The 16773-nt window shown below is 42.3% G+C and overlaps 2 protein-coding genes across 3 annotated transcripts in view; both read left to right on the top strand.

Annotated features, from left to right (window-relative positions):
- Positions 1 to 2293: 2293 nt before the first annotated feature.
- Positions 2294 to 7572, top strand: LOC129829896 (tubulin alpha-8 chain-like). The gene is made up of 5 exons (XM_055891895.1): positions 2294 to 2466; positions 3978 to 4203; positions 5934 to 6082; positions 6234 to 6914; positions 7027 to 7572. The coding sequence occupies exons 1-5, from the start codon at positions 2464 to 2466 to the stop codon at positions 7324 to 7326; spliced, it is 1359 nt and encodes a 452-aa protein (XP_055747870.1). The 5' UTR covers positions 2294 to 2463; the 3' UTR covers positions 7327 to 7572.
- Positions 7573 to 12148: 4576 nt separating this feature from the next.
- Positions 12149 to 16773, top strand: part of LOC129829894 (lysine-specific demethylase 5B-B-like) — a 34666-nt gene continuing 30041 nt past the window's right edge. The window contains exons 1-7 of one of the 2 annotated variants that reach the window (XM_055891893.1): positions 12149 to 12473; positions 14605 to 14682; positions 15089 to 15211; positions 15318 to 15488; positions 15787 to 15843; positions 16157 to 16297; positions 16578 to 16674. In XM_055891893.1, the coding sequence (XP_055747868.1) occupies positions 12321 to 12473; positions 14605 to 14682; positions 15089 to 15211; positions 15318 to 15488; positions 15787 to 15843; positions 16157 to 16297; positions 16578 to 16674 (820 nt within the window). In that variant the 5' untranslated portion in view covers positions 12149 to 12320. Of the gene's footprint in view, positions 12474 to 14604; positions 14683 to 15088; positions 15212 to 15317; positions 15489 to 15786; positions 15844 to 16156; positions 16358 to 16577; positions 16675 to 16773 lie in introns of both variants that reach the window. The other variant, XM_055891892.1, reaches the window with a different exon arrangement.

Below are 16773 nucleotides of genomic sequence, written 5' to 3'. Positions count from 1 at the left end.
ATACAGCCTGGAGGTGTGTTGGGTCATTGTCCTATTGAAAAACAAATGATAGTCCCACAAAACAAACCAGATGGGATGTGTATTCGCTGTGGTAGCCATGCTGGTTAAGTGTGCCTTGAATTCTAAATAAAATCACAGACCTTGTCACCACCTAAGCAGGTGTGGTTTCTTTGCAGCAATTTGACCATGGAGGCCTGATTCACGCAGTCTCTTCTGAACAGTTGATTTGGAGATGTGTCTTATTTGAACTCTGTGAAGCATTTATTTGGGCTGCAATTTCTGAGGCTGGTAACTAATGAACTTATCCTCTGCAGCAGAGTTAACTCTGGCTCTTCTTTTCCATTGGCGATCCTCATGAGAGCCAGTTTCATCATAGCGCTTGATGGTTTTTGCAAATGCACTTAAAGAAACATTCAAAGTTCTTGAAATGTTCCACATTGACTGACCATGTCTTAAAATAATGGACTGTCATTTATCTTTGCTTATTTGAGCTGTTCTTAAAAGAAGAAAAAAAACATTGAATGAGTAGGTGTGTCCAAACTTTTGGTACTGTAGGTGGAGTATGAACCAGATCACATACACTGCTCAAAAAAATAAAGGGAACACTTAAACAACACAATGTAACTCCAAGTCAATCACACTTCTGTGAAATCAAACTGTCCACTTAGGAAGCAACACTGATTGACAATAAATTTCACATGCTGTTGTGCAAATGGAATAGACAAAAGGTGGAAATTATAGGCAATTAGCAAGATACCCCCAAAAAAGGAGTGATTCTGCAGGTGGTGACCACAGACCACTTCTCAGTTCCTATGCTTCCTGGCTGATGTTTTGGTCACTTTTGAATGCTGGGGGTGCTCTCACTCTAGTGGTAGCATGAGACGGAGTCTACAACCCACACAAGTGGCTCAGGTAGTGCAGTTCATCCAGGATGGCACATCAATGCGAGCTGTGACAAAAAGGTTTGCTGTGTCTGTCAGCGTAGTGTCCAGAGCATGGAGGCGCTACCAGGAGACAGGCCAGTACATCAGGAGACGTGGAGGAGGCCGTAGGAGGGCAACAACCCAGCAGCAGGACCGCTACCTCCGCCTTTGTGCAAGGAGGTGCACTGCCAGAGCCCTGCAAAATGACCTCCAGCAGGCCACAAATGTGCATGTGTCAGCATATGGTCTCACAAGGGGTCTGAGGATCTCATCTCGGTACCTATTGGCAGTCAGGCTACCTCTGGCGAGCACATGGAGGGCTGTGCGGCCCCACAAAGAAATGCCACCCCACACCATGACTGACCCACCGCCAAACCGGTCATGCTGGAGGATGTTGCAGGCAGCAGAACGTTCTCCACGGCGTCTCCAGACTCTGTCACGTCTGTCACATGTGCTCATGTGCTCAGTGTGAACCTGCTTTCATCTGTGAAGAGCATAGGGCGCCAGTGGCGAATTTGCCAATCTTGGTATTCTTTGGCAAATGCCAAACGTCCTGCACGGTGTTGGGCTGTAAGCACAACCCCCACCTGTGGACGTCGGGCCCTCATACCACCCTCATGGAGTCTGTTTCTGACCGTTTGAGCTGACACATGCACATTTGTGGCCTGCTGGAGGTCATTTTGCAGGGCTCTGGCAGTGCTCCTCCTGCTCAAAGGCGGAGTTAGCGGTCCTGCTGCTGGGTTGTTGCCCTCCTACGGCCTCCTCTACGTCTCCTGATGTACTGGCCTGTCTCCTGGTAGTGCCTCCATGCTCTGGACACTACGCTGACAGACACAGCAAACCTTCTTGCCACAGCTCGCATTGATGTGCCATCCTGGATGAGCTGCACTACCTGAGCCACTTGTGTGGGTTGTAGACTCCGTCTCGTGCTACCACTAGAGTGAGAGCACCGCCAGCATTCAAAAGTGACCAAAACATCAGCCAGGAAGCATAGGAACTGAGAAGTGGTCTGTGGTCACCACCTGTAGAATCAGTCCTTTATTGGGGGTGTCTTGCTAATTGCCTATAATTTCCACCTTTTGTCTATTCCATTTGCACAACAGCATGTGAAATGTATTGTCAATCAGTGTTGCTTCCTAAGTGTACAGTTTGATTTCACAGAAGTATGATTGACTTGGAGTTACATTGTATTGTTTAAGTGTTCCCTTTATTTTTTTGAGCAGTGTATATTAAAATAATGTTGAGTGTTCACTAACATCACATTTTTTAAAATGTCACATCACTACTGGGATCCAATGACAATTCGACTAGAGAGCTCAGGTATTTCAGTAGTGTGTGGGCGGTGTGCATCGCAGACCCAGGCTATAAAATCACCCCTCGCATTCAACTGGTGCATGACATTGCTGTGTTGGCGGAGACACGTAACTCGTCTTTGTCGACGGAGCTGGAGCAAAAGTTTTTGCGCCTTTACTGTATGTTGAGAATTAAAAAATTCAACCGTTTTTACGCGTCTTCAATCATCTGAATCTTGACAGGGGAAATGGTATGTGCGCAATTTACATAACTTCTTAATTTTTTACTTTTTGCATTGAAATCCTAAATACGGGAAGTAAATGTTCCCCATGTCGGTGTTATTGTTAATATTTGCCATCCTCATTGGCAAATGTAATGTTCACGCAGTCTGAAAATTTAGACCAACCTTTACTCGACGATTTGACATGTTTCCTTTGAAAAATGAAAAACATTCAGCTTTTTATTGCCTTATGTCCATAACCTCAACCTGGTCCTACCATCTATCCATTCCGTTTGAATGTATCTGTTAATAAAGTTTATCGTTTGTTACTACGTTATTATAACAATGTAATACAGTATGTGCGGGAATGCATACTGTGGCTGCAAGAGAGGAATCCTAGGAATCTGTTGAGCCTTGGTGAAGAAGTAGATAGGTGGGTGGTATGGGGCAGACGCAGTTGGTTGGGTCACATGCTTGACAAACTTTCATTAAGTTTTTAACCTTCAAATGGCAAATGATTTTGTTAAAACATTAGCCTACTTTACCTATATTTAGGCAAGAGTCTAGGAAAGCAATGTCGTGATACACTATCTTCCTATACCAATTGTGTACATAAAGGAAAATGTAGGCTAGTGTACAGTCTATGGGCCAATGCATGATTACCAAAGAGAGGCCATTTGCTTTCTCAAGAATCAGCCATTCAAAGTATAACAAGCATGCGAAGCCCCTTTCCTGTCTTCCTCATACAATAATTTACTTTCTATTCACGATTTAGGAGTTCTATTTTTCTTTGTGACAATGTGTTATTACACAGCATTTTAGTGTTACATTTTACAGATGCCACTTGCTTTTCAAATGTCAGTTGATAACCACCTTGTTGAGAACCTAGAATCCCCTCCCCCTGGGATCCAGAGCCAAGACTACAAATCTGGACATGCTAAAACATGTGTCTGACAGATTTCTTATAAACACTTTGGTACAGTTTCCCAGAGAGATTAAGCCTAGTCCTGGACTAAAAAAATCCCCCTGAGTTTAGTCCAGCACTAGGGTCAATTTGTGTGTGGGGAACTGACCATCAAAGGAATAAATCCTTTGACCTTATTTGAGTTCAGGACCTTCAGAATCATTATTTAGAGTGGCACGGTTACTTTAAATTTGGAGCCACTGTATTGCTCTCTACTTTTGGCATCACCTTTAATGACTTGAACCATGTGGTAATGGATACATGTAGATTTTTCCCTGGATTGATCTATTTCTGGTTTGCCCTTTTCGATCAACATTTTATTCAGCCCTCTTCAGTTATGACTGTGCTTACTGAGCTGTAACAACCAGCTAAATTAGAAAAAATAACATACAGGAATGTTGTTAATAATAAATCCTACATGTCAGCGTACTTTAATTCCTTGTACTGTTGTGTGTTGATATAGTCAGATTTACAGTATCTGGGTAAAATGGGCTTTGCTGTTTGTGTATTTTCCACTTCAGACAGACAGACTGTTTGAAGAACAGAAAGTAGTCGAGCTGTTGTTTTTGGCCAACAGAGAGAGTGTATCTCCATACACGTGGGCCAGGCAGGCGTTCAGACGGGCAATGCATGCTGGGAACTCTTCTGCTTGGAACACGGTGTGGGGCCTGACGGAGTGTTCAATGAAGAGGACCAGGGGCCTAATTCCCGGACTGACCCCTTCAACACTTTTTTCCACACCGGAAGTTCTGGCCGCCATGTTCCCAGGGCCATATTTGTGGACCTGGAGCCAACGGTGGTTGGTAAGCAAAGTCAATTGTAACCTTTTGTTTTATTCTCCTCTTTCTCGCCATCCATCATCCATGTTTCGTGTGTGTGTGATTACACATGTGTAGTGTAAATGCATATCCATCCTCATGGGCCAGACAGGAGTGCTAATTGGGAATGAATTCATGCGGGCGGGGACCTGTGCTGGATGGAGTATGGTATTCAAACGACAAGACCATTGGCGGTGGCGGTGATGACCCCTTTTTACACTTTCTTCGTTGAGCGTGACTTAGGAAAGCTTGTAGAAAGTGCTGTGTTTGTGGACCTAGCCAGCTGTAATTGGTAAGTGGTGGTGTATAATATTGATACAAAGATGAAAATAAAGTTTAAGTTAAAGCTGCAATATGTAACTTTTTGGGCGACCCAACAAAATTAACATAGAAATGTGAGTTATAGATCTGTCATTCTCATTGAACGCAAGTCTAAGAAGCGGTAGCTCTGTTGCATGTGCGGCATTTCTGTGCTTCCCAATTTTTACTTTAGTTTTTGCGTCATTTACTTTCGGTTTTGTACACCAGTTTCAAACAGCTAAAAATACAATATTTTTAGTTGTGGAAAATATATTTCACAGCGGTTTAGATGGTATAATGATTATCTACTCTATACTTGCTTGTTTTGTCACAAACTGAAATTAGGCAAACTATTAGAATTTTAGCAACCAGGAAATGGCGGAATGATTTCTGCATAGTGCATCTTAAAATGTCGAATAAGTTAAATGTTTGTTAATGATACACACCCCAAACTTTCACAACAATAACAACTGGGCCAACAACAAATAAAATGAACGAATAAAGAAAGCCCACACACAGCATATGCTGCTCCAAAGTACAGACAAGTTGGCTGCAGTAGCCCTTGCCAAGTAATAAATAATTAAATTCATGTTACATAATATGGTGGGGCTGCTGATAAGCTACAGTATATGGTAAGTAGTGTGCATTAAGCAAAACACTAACTCCACTGTAACACGTCTACAAGTGTTACTATGGCACATTAATAAATACTAGAAATCCTGATTGTTAAAATGGTCAGTGGTGGAAAAAGTACACAATTGTCATACTTTTCTTGTTTCGTTTAAATAACGGACAGCCAGAGGCACACTCCAACACTCGGACGTAATTTACAAATGTATTATATTGATTTAGTGAGTCCTTTAGATCAGAGGCAGAAGGGATGAGAACATGCTATATTGATTGAGTGAGTTTGTTAGATTTGAGGCAGAAGGGATGAGGACGCGTTATATTGATTTAGTGAGTCCGATAGATCAGAGGCAGAAGGGATGAGAACATGCTATATTGATAGGTGCGTGAATTGGACTATATTGTTGTCCTGCCTGAGCATTCGAAATGTAATGAGTACTTTTAGGTGTCAAGGAAAATGTATCAGGAGTAAAACGTACATCTTTATTTTAGGATATAGAGGAGTGAAAGTAAAAGTAGTCAAAAATAGAAATAGCAAGGTAAAGTACAGATACCCCAAAAAACTACTTAAGTAGTATTTCAAAGTATTTTTACTTAGTTACTTTACGCCACTGAAAATTGTGCATCTACATTACACTGCTGGAAGACGCAAAGTACAGCTTTACAGACTACAAAATAATCTGAGCACAGGACTGGGAACCAAGAGCAAATCAACAATTGTGGTAATTCAGGTGACATTTCCTATTGATGTCCTATATTTCTTGAAGAGTAATTGTTTTCCCCCCCAGATGAGGTCAGGACTGGGATGTACAGGCAGCTCTACCATCCTGAGCAGCTCATCTCTGGAAAGGAGGATGCAGCCAATAACTACGCCCGTGGACACTACACCGTGGGGAAGGAGATCATTGACGGGGTCCTGGAGCGTATCCGTAAAATGGTAAGTATCACATTAAGACCTGATCTTTGTCATACAGTAAAAGGAAGGATTTGAGTCGTAATATATTAATAATATAGGCTAATATAAAATATATTGGCTTAGGCCAATATATTGTGCATCCATAGTGTTGATAAATAGTTTTTCTCCCTAGACTGACCAGTGCACAGGGCTGCAAGGATTCCTCATCTTCCACAGCTTCGGAGGAGGCACCGGCTCTGGTTTCACCTCTCTGCTAATGGAGCGCCTGTCTGTTGACTACGGCAAGAAGTCCAAGCTGGAGTTTGCCATCTACCCAGCTCCCCAAGTGTCCACAGCTGTGGTGGAGCCATATAATTCCATTCTGACCACCCACACCACCCTGGATCACTCCGACTGTGCCTTCATGGTGGACAATGAGGCCATCTATGACATCTGTCGCCGCAACCTGGACGTTGAGCGTCCATCCTACACCAATCTCAACAGATTGATCGGTCAGATTGTTTCCTCCATCACTGCATCCCTACGATTTGATGGTGCGTTGAATGTTGACCTCACAGAGTTCCAGACCAATTTAGTCCCATTCCCCCGCATTCATTTCCCCCTGGTCACCTACGCGCCCATCATTTCCGCTGAGAAGGCTTACCATGAGCAGCTGACCGTCTCTGAGATCACCACTGCCTGTTTCGAGCCATCCAATCAGATGGTCAAGTGTGACCCTCGCCATGGCATGTACATGGCCTGCTGTATGCTGTACCGTGGAGATGTGGTGCCCAAAGATGTGAATGCTGCCATTCAAAATATCAAGACCAAACGTTCCATCCAGTTTGTGGAATGGTGCCCCACCGGTTTCAAGGTAAGGAACATAATTGCCTCCCGCATATGGTTTATATTGCAATAGATAAGTACTATATTTCATTCTCGGTCTAAGGGGTAATTGATTTATTTTTCTTATTCTATCTAATCAGGTTGGGATCAACTATCAGCCCCCAACTGCCGTACCTGGAGGTGATCTAGCTAAAGTCCAGAGGGCTGTGTGCATGCTGAGCAACACCACTGCCATTGCTGAAGCCTGGGCTCGTTTGGACCACAAGTTTGACCTCATGTATGCCAAACGTGCCTTTGTGCACTGGTATGTAGGTGAGGGCATGGAGGAGGGAGAGTTCTCTGAGGCCAGAGAAGACCTGGCTTGTCTGGAGAAGGATTATGAAGAGCTGGGCAGAACAAGCACAGAATCTGATGATGATGAAGCAGGCGAGGAATATTAAGAACCAAAGAACCATGATCTCCTACCTGTCTATTAAAAATGTATAATTCCGTCTTCTTTGTATTCTTTCTATTTGTAACTATTCATTGTTGTATCTCTCTGCGCTGAACTAAAACAAGTTGTAAAAAACATATGGACAGCCAAATACACTTGTTTAATAACGCCCTGTTAATGTGTCAATTCCAAAGTGCCATGTTTTGCAATCGCAATGGCTTTCAGCTTCTGAATAAAGTCCGTCTGTGTACAATATTGCGCAAGATATTTTTCTCTGCATATTTCATTGAAATTCATGATGAAGGACATGTTACAGCTGGGCCAAGCTCAACCTGGAGTAGACTGTATAACGTCACCCACATTCTGGTGACATGTTCTGTTTCACTAATAATTTATTAAGGGATTATATTTAGTTAACTAACAGTATATTATGAGTTTATAATAAACAGTAATCCATTGCTGGTTGCATTCAGTGAGCTGATGAATGTTGCTACTGGTCTACTGATCATTACCGTGGAGCGCATAGCCTACCGAAGATCGCTAACGTTATCATTTGTGACTAGCCTCAAAACTGTTACAATGTATCATGCATGATTACAAACCCCTCAGTGCTCGCCCACTCAGTGGCCACATCCAATCAAAATACTCCATCGGGGCTATTTAAAGAACAAGTTCCGGCAGTCGTGGAGTCACCTGAAAATATCCATCCGCGGTAGTAAACAATGGGAAGATCTCAATGCATATCTCTGCCGTCCTCCTTCGTCTCCTTCTCAAAACCCATTGGAGAAAGAGACTAGGAGAGAGGAAGCGAGGAGTATCATTTGACAGAATACTATAGATGGGTTTGCTGACAACGTCACGAAAACCGTGTGCACGCTTTGATGTGGCAGAAGTCCAGAACGGGCATGTGGGAAATCGTAAGTGGCTCGTTTCAGCTACACCGAACAAAAATATAAACGCAACATGCAATAATTTCAAAGATGTTATTGTGTCACAGTTCATATAAGTTAATCGGTCAATTGAAATAAATTCATTAGGCCCTATCTATGGATTTCACATGACTGGGAATGCAGATAGGCATCTGTTGGTCACAGATACCTTAAAAAAAAGATAGGGCATGGATCAGAAAACAGGTCAGTATCTGATGTGACCACAATTTGCCTCATGCAGCACGACACATCTCCTTCGCATAGAGTTGACCAGGCTGTTGATTGTGGCCTGTGGAATGTTGTCCCACTCCTTTTCAATGGCTTTGCGAAGTTGATGGATATTGGCGGGAACTGGAACACGCTGTTGTACACGTTGATCCAGAGCATCCCAAACATGCTCAATGGGTTACATACTTTATCTGGTGAGTATGCAGGCCATGGAAGAACGGGGACATTTTAAGCTTCCAGGAATTGTGAACAGATCCTTGCGACACGGGGCCGTGCATTATCATGCTGAAACATGAAGTGATGGCGGCAGATGAATGGCACGACAATGGGCCTCAGGTTCTCGTCACGGTATCTCAAATTGCCATCAATAAAATGCAAGTGTGCTCGTTGTCCATAGACTATGTCTGCCCATACCTCACCTCCACCAGGGGCACTCTGTTCACAACGTTGACATCAGAAAACCGCTCGCCCACATGACACCATGCAGTTGAAACCAGGATTCATCCATGAAGAGCAAACTTCTCCATCGTGCCAGTGGCCATCGAACGTGAGAATTTGCAAACTGAAGTCGGTTACGACGCCGAACTGCAGTCAGGTCAAGTCCCTGGTGTGGACGACGAGCACACAGATGAACTTCCCTGAGACGGTTTCTGACAGCCTGTGCAGAAATTCTTTGGTTGTGCAAACCCACAGATTCATCAGCTATAAAGGTGGCTGGTCTCAAACCATCCCGCAGGTGAAGAAGCCGGATGTGGAGGTCCTGGCCTGGCATGGGTCCACGTGGTCTGTGCTTGTGAGGCCAGTTGGACATACTGCCAAATTCTCTAAAACAAAAATGGAGGCGGCTTATGGTAGTGAAAGGAACATTAAATTCTCTGCCAACAGTTATGGTGGACATTCCTGCAGTCAGCCTGTCAATTGCACACTCCCTCAAAACTTAAGACATCTGTGGCATTGTGTTGTGTGACAAAACTGCACATTTTAGAGTGACCTTTTATTGTCCCCCAGCACAAGGTGCCTGTGTAATGATCATGCTGTTTATTCAGCTTCTGATATGCCACACCTGTCAGTTGGATGGATTATCTTGGCAAAGGTGAAATGCCTACTAACAGGGATGTAAACAAATTTGTGCACAAAATATAGGAGAAATAAGCCTTTTGTGCACATGGAACATTTCTGGGATCTTTTATTTCAGCCTAAGAAACATGAGACCAACATGTACGTCCTTTGTGTGGGTGAGCGGTTTGCTGATGTCAACGTTGTGAACCGAGTGCCCCGTGGTGACGGTAGGGTTATGGTATGCAGTGTTGTAAAGTACTTAAGTAGAAATACTTTAAAGTACTACTTAAGTCGTTTTTTGGAGTATCTTTACATTTTGGGCAACTTTTACTTTACTCCATTCCTAAAGAAAATAATTTGCTTTTTACTCCCTACATTTTCCATAACACCCAGAAGTACTCGTTACATTTTGAATGCTTAACAGGACAGGAAAATGGTCCAATTCTCGCACTTATCACGAGAACATCCCTGGTCATCCCTACTGCCTCTGATCTGGCAGACTTACTAAACACAAATTCATCTTTTATAAATTATGTCTGAGTGTTGGAGTGTGCCCCTGGCTATCTGTAAATTAGAAAAATAAGAAAATGGTGCCATCTGCTTTGCTTAATATAAGGAATTTGAATTGATTCATACTTTTACTTTTGATATACTTAAGTATATTTAGACTTGCTTCTATTCAGCCACAAGAGCATTTGTGAGGTCGGGCACTGATGTTGGGTGATTAGGCCTGGCTTGCAGTCGGGTTCCAATTCATCCCAAATGTGTTCAATGGGGTTGAGGTCATGGCTCTGTGCAGGTCAGTCAAGTTCTTCCACACCGATCTTGACAAACCATTTCTGTATGGACATTGCTTTGTGCACGGGGGCATTGTCATGCTGAAACAGAGAAAGGCCTTCCCCAAACTGACTTGCCTAGTTAAATAAAGGTTCAATTGAAAAATAAAAAACTGTTGCCACAAAGTTGGAAGCACAGAATCGTCTAGAATGTCATTGTATTCTGTAGCGTTAAGATTTCCCTTCACTAAGGGGCCTAGCCCAAACCATAAAAAACAGCCCCAAACCATTATTTCTCCTCCACCAATCATTAAAGTTGGCACTATGCATTGGGGAAGGTAGCGTTCTCCTGGCATCCGCCAAACCCAGATTCGTCCGTCAGACTGCCAGATGGTGAAGTGTGATTCATCACACCAGAGAACGCGTTTCCACTGCTCCAGAGTCCAATGGCAACAAGCTTTACACCGCTCCAGCTAGCGCTTGGCATTTTGCATGGTGATGTTAGGCTTGTGTGCGGCTGCTTGGCTTTGGAAACCCATTTCACGAAGCTCCCAACAAACAGTTATTGTGCTGTCGTTGCTTCCAGAGGCAGTTTGGAACTCGGTAGTGAGTGTTTTAACTGAGGACAGATGCTTTTTACGTGCTGCACGCTTCAGCACACGCCAGTCCCATTCTGTGAGCTTGTGTGGCCTACCACTTCACGGCTGAGCCGTTGTTGCTCCTTAATGTTTCCACTTCACCTCACAATAACAGCACTTACAGTTGATCGTGGAAGCTCTAGCAGGGCAGACATTTGACGAACTGACTTGTTGTAAAGGTGGCATACTATGACGGTGCTACATTGAAAGTCACTGTCCCCAGTCCACCTGGTCGTGCTGCTGCTCCTCCTGTTTCAACTGTTCTGTCGAACCCTGACCTGTTCACCGGGCGTGCAACCTTGTCCCGGACCTGCTGTTTTCGACTCTCTCTCTACCGCACCTGCTGTCTCTAACTCTGAATGATCGGCTATGAAAAGCCAACTGACATTTACTCCTGAGGTGCTGACCTGGTGCACACTCTACAACCACTGTGATTATTATTATTTGACCCTGCTGGTCATCTATGAATGTATGAACATCTTGGCCATGTACTGTTATAATCTCCACCCGGCACAGCCAGAAGATGACTGGCTGTGGTCAGAGCCTGGTTCCTCTCTAGGTTTCTTCCTAGGTTCCTGCCTTTCTAGGGAGTTTTTCCTAGCCACCATGCTTCTACATCTACATTGCTTGCTGTTTGGGGTTTTAGACTGGGTTTCTGTAGACCACTTTGTGACATTGGCTGATGTAAAAAGGGATTTATAAATAGATTTGATTGACTGAGCTCTTCAGTAAGGCCATTCTATTGCCAATATTTGTCTATGGAGATTGCATGGCTCTGTGCTTGATTTTATACACCTGTCAGCAACGGGTGTGGCTAAATTGGCCAAATCCACTAATTTGAATGGGTGTCCACATACTTTTGTATATATAATGTACTCCATCTTTTTCAACATTACATAATTCTGTGTAAATTATATACTAAATTAAACACAATGGTGTGTCAAAACAAACGTGTATTTGCATATTTATATATTCATGTGTGCATGAAATATTGGAATAATTTTAGAACTATATCTTAGAGTAATCACAATCACAATCCATGTAATAAAATCCTGTAATTTATATTGATTTAAAATGTCTAACATGAAGTAGGGTTGATTTCTAAGGTCATAGAAATGAGTTTGCAAACAAAAAGAGGTTTTAGAAAAACTAAATGGTATCTACTTTTTTAGGCGGATGTAGTCACTGCCTTACAACATTCGTTTCGCTGTGCGTGTGTTTGACTGAACTGCCTCGTATGTTGATCCCGATTGCCTTCTGGAGAACCTGACATTGGAAAATTAGAAGGATAGACCTCCCGACAGATCATAGCAAGGTGACATTGTTGTGATCAGCCTACCTGTGTTTGAGCTCTAAGATTGGACCACGAAGATGACCCAGCCTCGGCCGGACGAGTTCAAGCCACCTCCGGAGTGCCCAGTCTTCGAACCAAGCTGGGAGGAATTTGCCGATCCTTTTGCTTTTATAAATAAGATCCGTCCAATTGCGGAAAAAACTGGCATTTGTAAGGTCCGCCCGCCTCCGGTAAGTGTGGTCTAGTTGCTGAATGGTTCAACTGAATCTTTAAAACCATTTTAACAACGAGAAGACTGACATCTACCATACACTGGGGGGTTTAAAGGGACATTTTCAACATGGCGGATTAAGGTTTTTTTGCGGATTCTTTTGTGTATCATTCAAATGTTTATTTAGCTAGCTACATAATCTAGATAGTTTTTAATAACATTAGCTAGCTACCTGACCAGCGGAGTGTATTTGTGTAGCAACAGGAAACGTTGGTGAAAATGTATCTTTGTGCTTAACTGAAAACGAATCGGTACAACACCGGCAAGCTAGCTAGCTAACTGATTTGAACGAGTCGTGAGATTTATCTTTCGCTAGCGACTGATCAAACTAGCAATATCTGGCACAATGACCGTCAGCGAAATCTACCAGTTTAGTGTAAAAAATGACAAACTAGGCATCGCTAGTATTACCTAAAACAGCTGTTCAATAAATAAAATGTACATTTACATAACATTAGCTAACTACAGACTGACATGGTCCATCAACGTTACAGTAGCTAACTGGACTGGCAGGTGGGAATTAATGTCTAGCTAGCTTGCTAAATTGGCTAGTTTTGTCGTCAGGGGAGAAAACAATAGACATTTTTAATAACAGGAAAACTTTTGAATTTGACTATGTATCACTGGTAATGCCAAAGCCAAACAGTCGTACGGTTAGTGTTACGGAGACGGGTGATGTTTATTGTTGAATGTTGTTTTTGATGACGTCATTCAGACAAACTTCTATCTTACCCATAACTAAGGATCACCTGTATTCATTAGTCTTGTTTGGTTTAGCCAAAACTTAAATTATTTCTCTGAAAATATTTTTTAACTGTTGACCTTTTTGGAAACTGAAACAAAAACCATTAATAACTAAAGAAAGAAGTAATCCATAAGTTAATAATAGACATAACTCATAACGCATACATTATTGGTTATAACTATCAATCAATATCGAATGGCGTCAAAAATGAGTGTTAATAGCTAAGTAATTGGATAGATGTCTGGGGATATCCTGGTGCAATAGGATGTTCACTCAGTAAGCCCGACTGTTTTTGGGTGTTGTCCTCCATGTTGGTTTTGTGGTAAACCGGAGCTGTTGAGTTCCATCTGGCCATTTTGTTGGTGATGTTAGTTAGGCTAGTGTTTTTTTAAGATAATAAATCAATCGTGTTGTATGCTCTACAATGCTTATATTGTAACCCTAAATAACTAATTATATTGAAGGGGAAAAAGTACCTTGACCTATTTATATGTTAAATTAAAATAATCCTACATGTCTGCAATACCTCCTTTCAAAGAGACTCCATCTACCCTACATAAAGCCAATTGACTTAGGTCCTGCCAATGTAAAGCGTTTTTGTTGATTTTGATGTAACTAGGTGACAACAGTAGACCCATAGACGACTCACAGACTTGTAGGCTAAACATCTGTTACTGACAGGTGTTCCATATGGGACAATGACTGGTTTATTGTAAGATGTCCCCATACTGCTGGGTAGATGTGGTACACTTTGTATATTTTAGTGAACTATGTGTATTTCAGCTAGTAATTTAACTACATTTTGCAGTAGCTTAGTGGTAGTTGAACTAAATTTAAATCTTGGTACGGTTTTTAGTAGTTAACTTTTTGCAATGTAGCGATGTAGCCAACTACTGGAACTACACACTACTTTTTTTTGCTAAAATAAAATATGGGTGAAGTAGGCAATAATTCACTTACTTTTTCAGTTTCAGACCTGCCCAATTCTCACTTGAAGATATATATTTTTTTGGGGGGGGAATAAATTACACGTTCTGTTAACGTCTGACTCCAGAGTGATCTGTCTTGCAATTTGTAGTCTATGACATTTCAAATTGAGAGATGGTAATTTATCACTAAGTAGTTTGGATGTAGTGAGCTACTTTTTCAAAGTAACTTCAGTTAAGTAAACTATATTTTTCTTAAGAGTATATTTAGTGTAGCTTAATTTCTTCCAGTGTGAAGTAATTGGAAGCTTGGTAAACTATATTTTCAGAGTAGCTTACCCAACGCTGACAATAGGCCATTTTATGATATGTGTGCTAAGGAATGCAAATTCTAATAAGTTGTTGTTGTATGCTCACAGGGCTGGCAGCCACCATTTGCATGTAATGTTGACAGACTGCACTTCACTCCTCGGATACAGAGGCTCAATGAACTGGAGGTAAGGAGGTCACTTTGTATTATGTGTAACCTAGGTCTTAGTTTCCATATACAATACCCTTGATGATATGCAGTATGCATCCCTTTGAAACCCAGGCCTATAGAGGGGAATAGAACTGATTGGTCAGGGTCTCGGTTAATGCAATTGTGTAGTTGACGAAGCACTGAAGGTTGCTGTTGTGCTTACCATTATTAATCACCCTTTTCAGAAGCTTTAGTGAAAGGAAGGTCAAAGGTTGCTTGTGCAGGAGTCGGTCAGCAGAAATCTTGTCTTTTCAGTTCGCAAATATTTGTTTGTTGCATCACATTGCTGAGTCAGGAGACTGATTATCACCTCTGTGATTTTCTACATTTCAATTCCTACAGTGACTGTTAGATATCACCTAGTGTATGTTCCCCTTTCCTAGGCACAGACCAGGGTCAAGCTTAACTTCTTGGACAAGATTGCAAAGTTCTGGGAGTTGCAGGGGTGTTCTCTGAAGATTCCTCATGTGGAAAGGAAGATATTGGACCTTTATCAACTCAACAAGGTTGGGTGTTTTAGTATTGTTTCAAACTACTATGCATTTATTACATCTTAAATAGTATTTAACAGCATCCACTGACTATAATTAACTTTGACACATTTTATTTCAGAATGTTGCAGGTGAGGGTGGATTTGATATTGTGTGTCGTGACAGACGATGGACGGCGATTGCACTTAAGATGGGCTTTGCTCCTGGCAAGGCTGTGGGCTCTCACCTACGGTCGCACTATGAGAGAATCCTCTACCCCTACAACCTCTTCCAGAGTGGAGCTAACCTCCTGGTAAGTTGGACAAATGCCCTAACACTCATGGTTAATCTGTCTGTGTCTGTTCATATTGTACTCAGGGCTTTATGCACTAGCTAATGCTGTGTTAAGCGCTTGGTTGGCTCATCTGTAGGCAAGTTAAGCACTGTTCAACCATAGTTCTACTGCTGTTATTGTGGAAGTACCGTATGTTTGTCTAATGTGAGGAAATTTTCAATATTGAATAAATGGATTGAAAACTGCAGAGAAAGCGTACTGAGTCAATATAGATTGGGTCTTTGTTGTTAACTTTGCAAGCTCTCTCTTGCTTTAGGCACCAGAGCTTGCTTCCAAGCTGATGCGTTTAGTGTCTGCCCCTGAACTTGACACGGTATGGCTGCCTCAAGGTTACTATCTAAGAATAAAAAAATGGCACATGTCTATGGTGGTTATGGCATAGTCTGGAGTTTTTGGTTACACAGAAATGTTACAGACCATTGTTTGTTTCAAATGCTCATTGTGCTTTGTCTGTGCACCGCTGACATAGTCTGGGTGTCCTTGCTGCCATAGGCATGTGTGCCATGTCTATTGTTGTTTGTATGTTTCGTCTACATATGTAATGGATTAACTGCATGTCTATTGTATAACATTACATTGTATATGATATCACTAATGTTCCTATCCTATGGTGCCTATGCCTGCAGTTTGTCCAGAAGCCAACCCTGCCACTTGACACAAGTGACAAGGAGTACAAACCCCATGACCTGGCCGAGAGGCAGCAGTTTGTCCAGCCAGCCGAGTCCTGCTGCAACAGCGCCCGCAGAGCAAAGCGAATGAGAGCTGAGGTGGATGCTCTTGTCGAACAGAGCCTCACACACTTGTCAGAAGAACTCCTCATAAACCCAGTAATTCAGATTGCAGAAACTACCCTGTAACCAACTACCTTACTCTATCTCCTTCAAATCCTTAAGTCACAAAATGGAGTGTAATTAGCTTAAAGCCAAGTGTGTTATCGTAATTATTCATGAAAGAATTGGCACATCACTGCTCTCTATTGCATATCAACTTTGTAACATCATTAGTGGTAATTAGAATAGTTAACTAGAACTCTATTTCCACTCACAGTCCGGTTGTGTGAAGATCGAACCAGGAACTAAACCCTGTGAGAACAGACCAAATCTGAGGAGGAGGATGGGCTCCTTTGTTGCCAAGCCCGAGCCAGGTCAGTACCAACAAGGCTTTACTTTAACCACAGAAGAGTTAAAACAATATTTGTGATCGGTGCCAATATCCATATACTTGTATACCATTTAGAATCAAG

This window comes from Salvelinus fontinalis, chromosome 31, assembly GCF_029448725.1.
Source record: "Salvelinus fontinalis isolate EN_2023a chromosome 31, ASM2944872v1, whole genome shotgun sequence".
Lineage (NCBI taxonomy): Eukaryota > Metazoa > Chordata > Actinopteri > Salmoniformes > Salmonidae > Salvelinus > Salvelinus fontinalis.
This window is presented reverse-complemented; position numbering and strand designations above follow the sequence as displayed.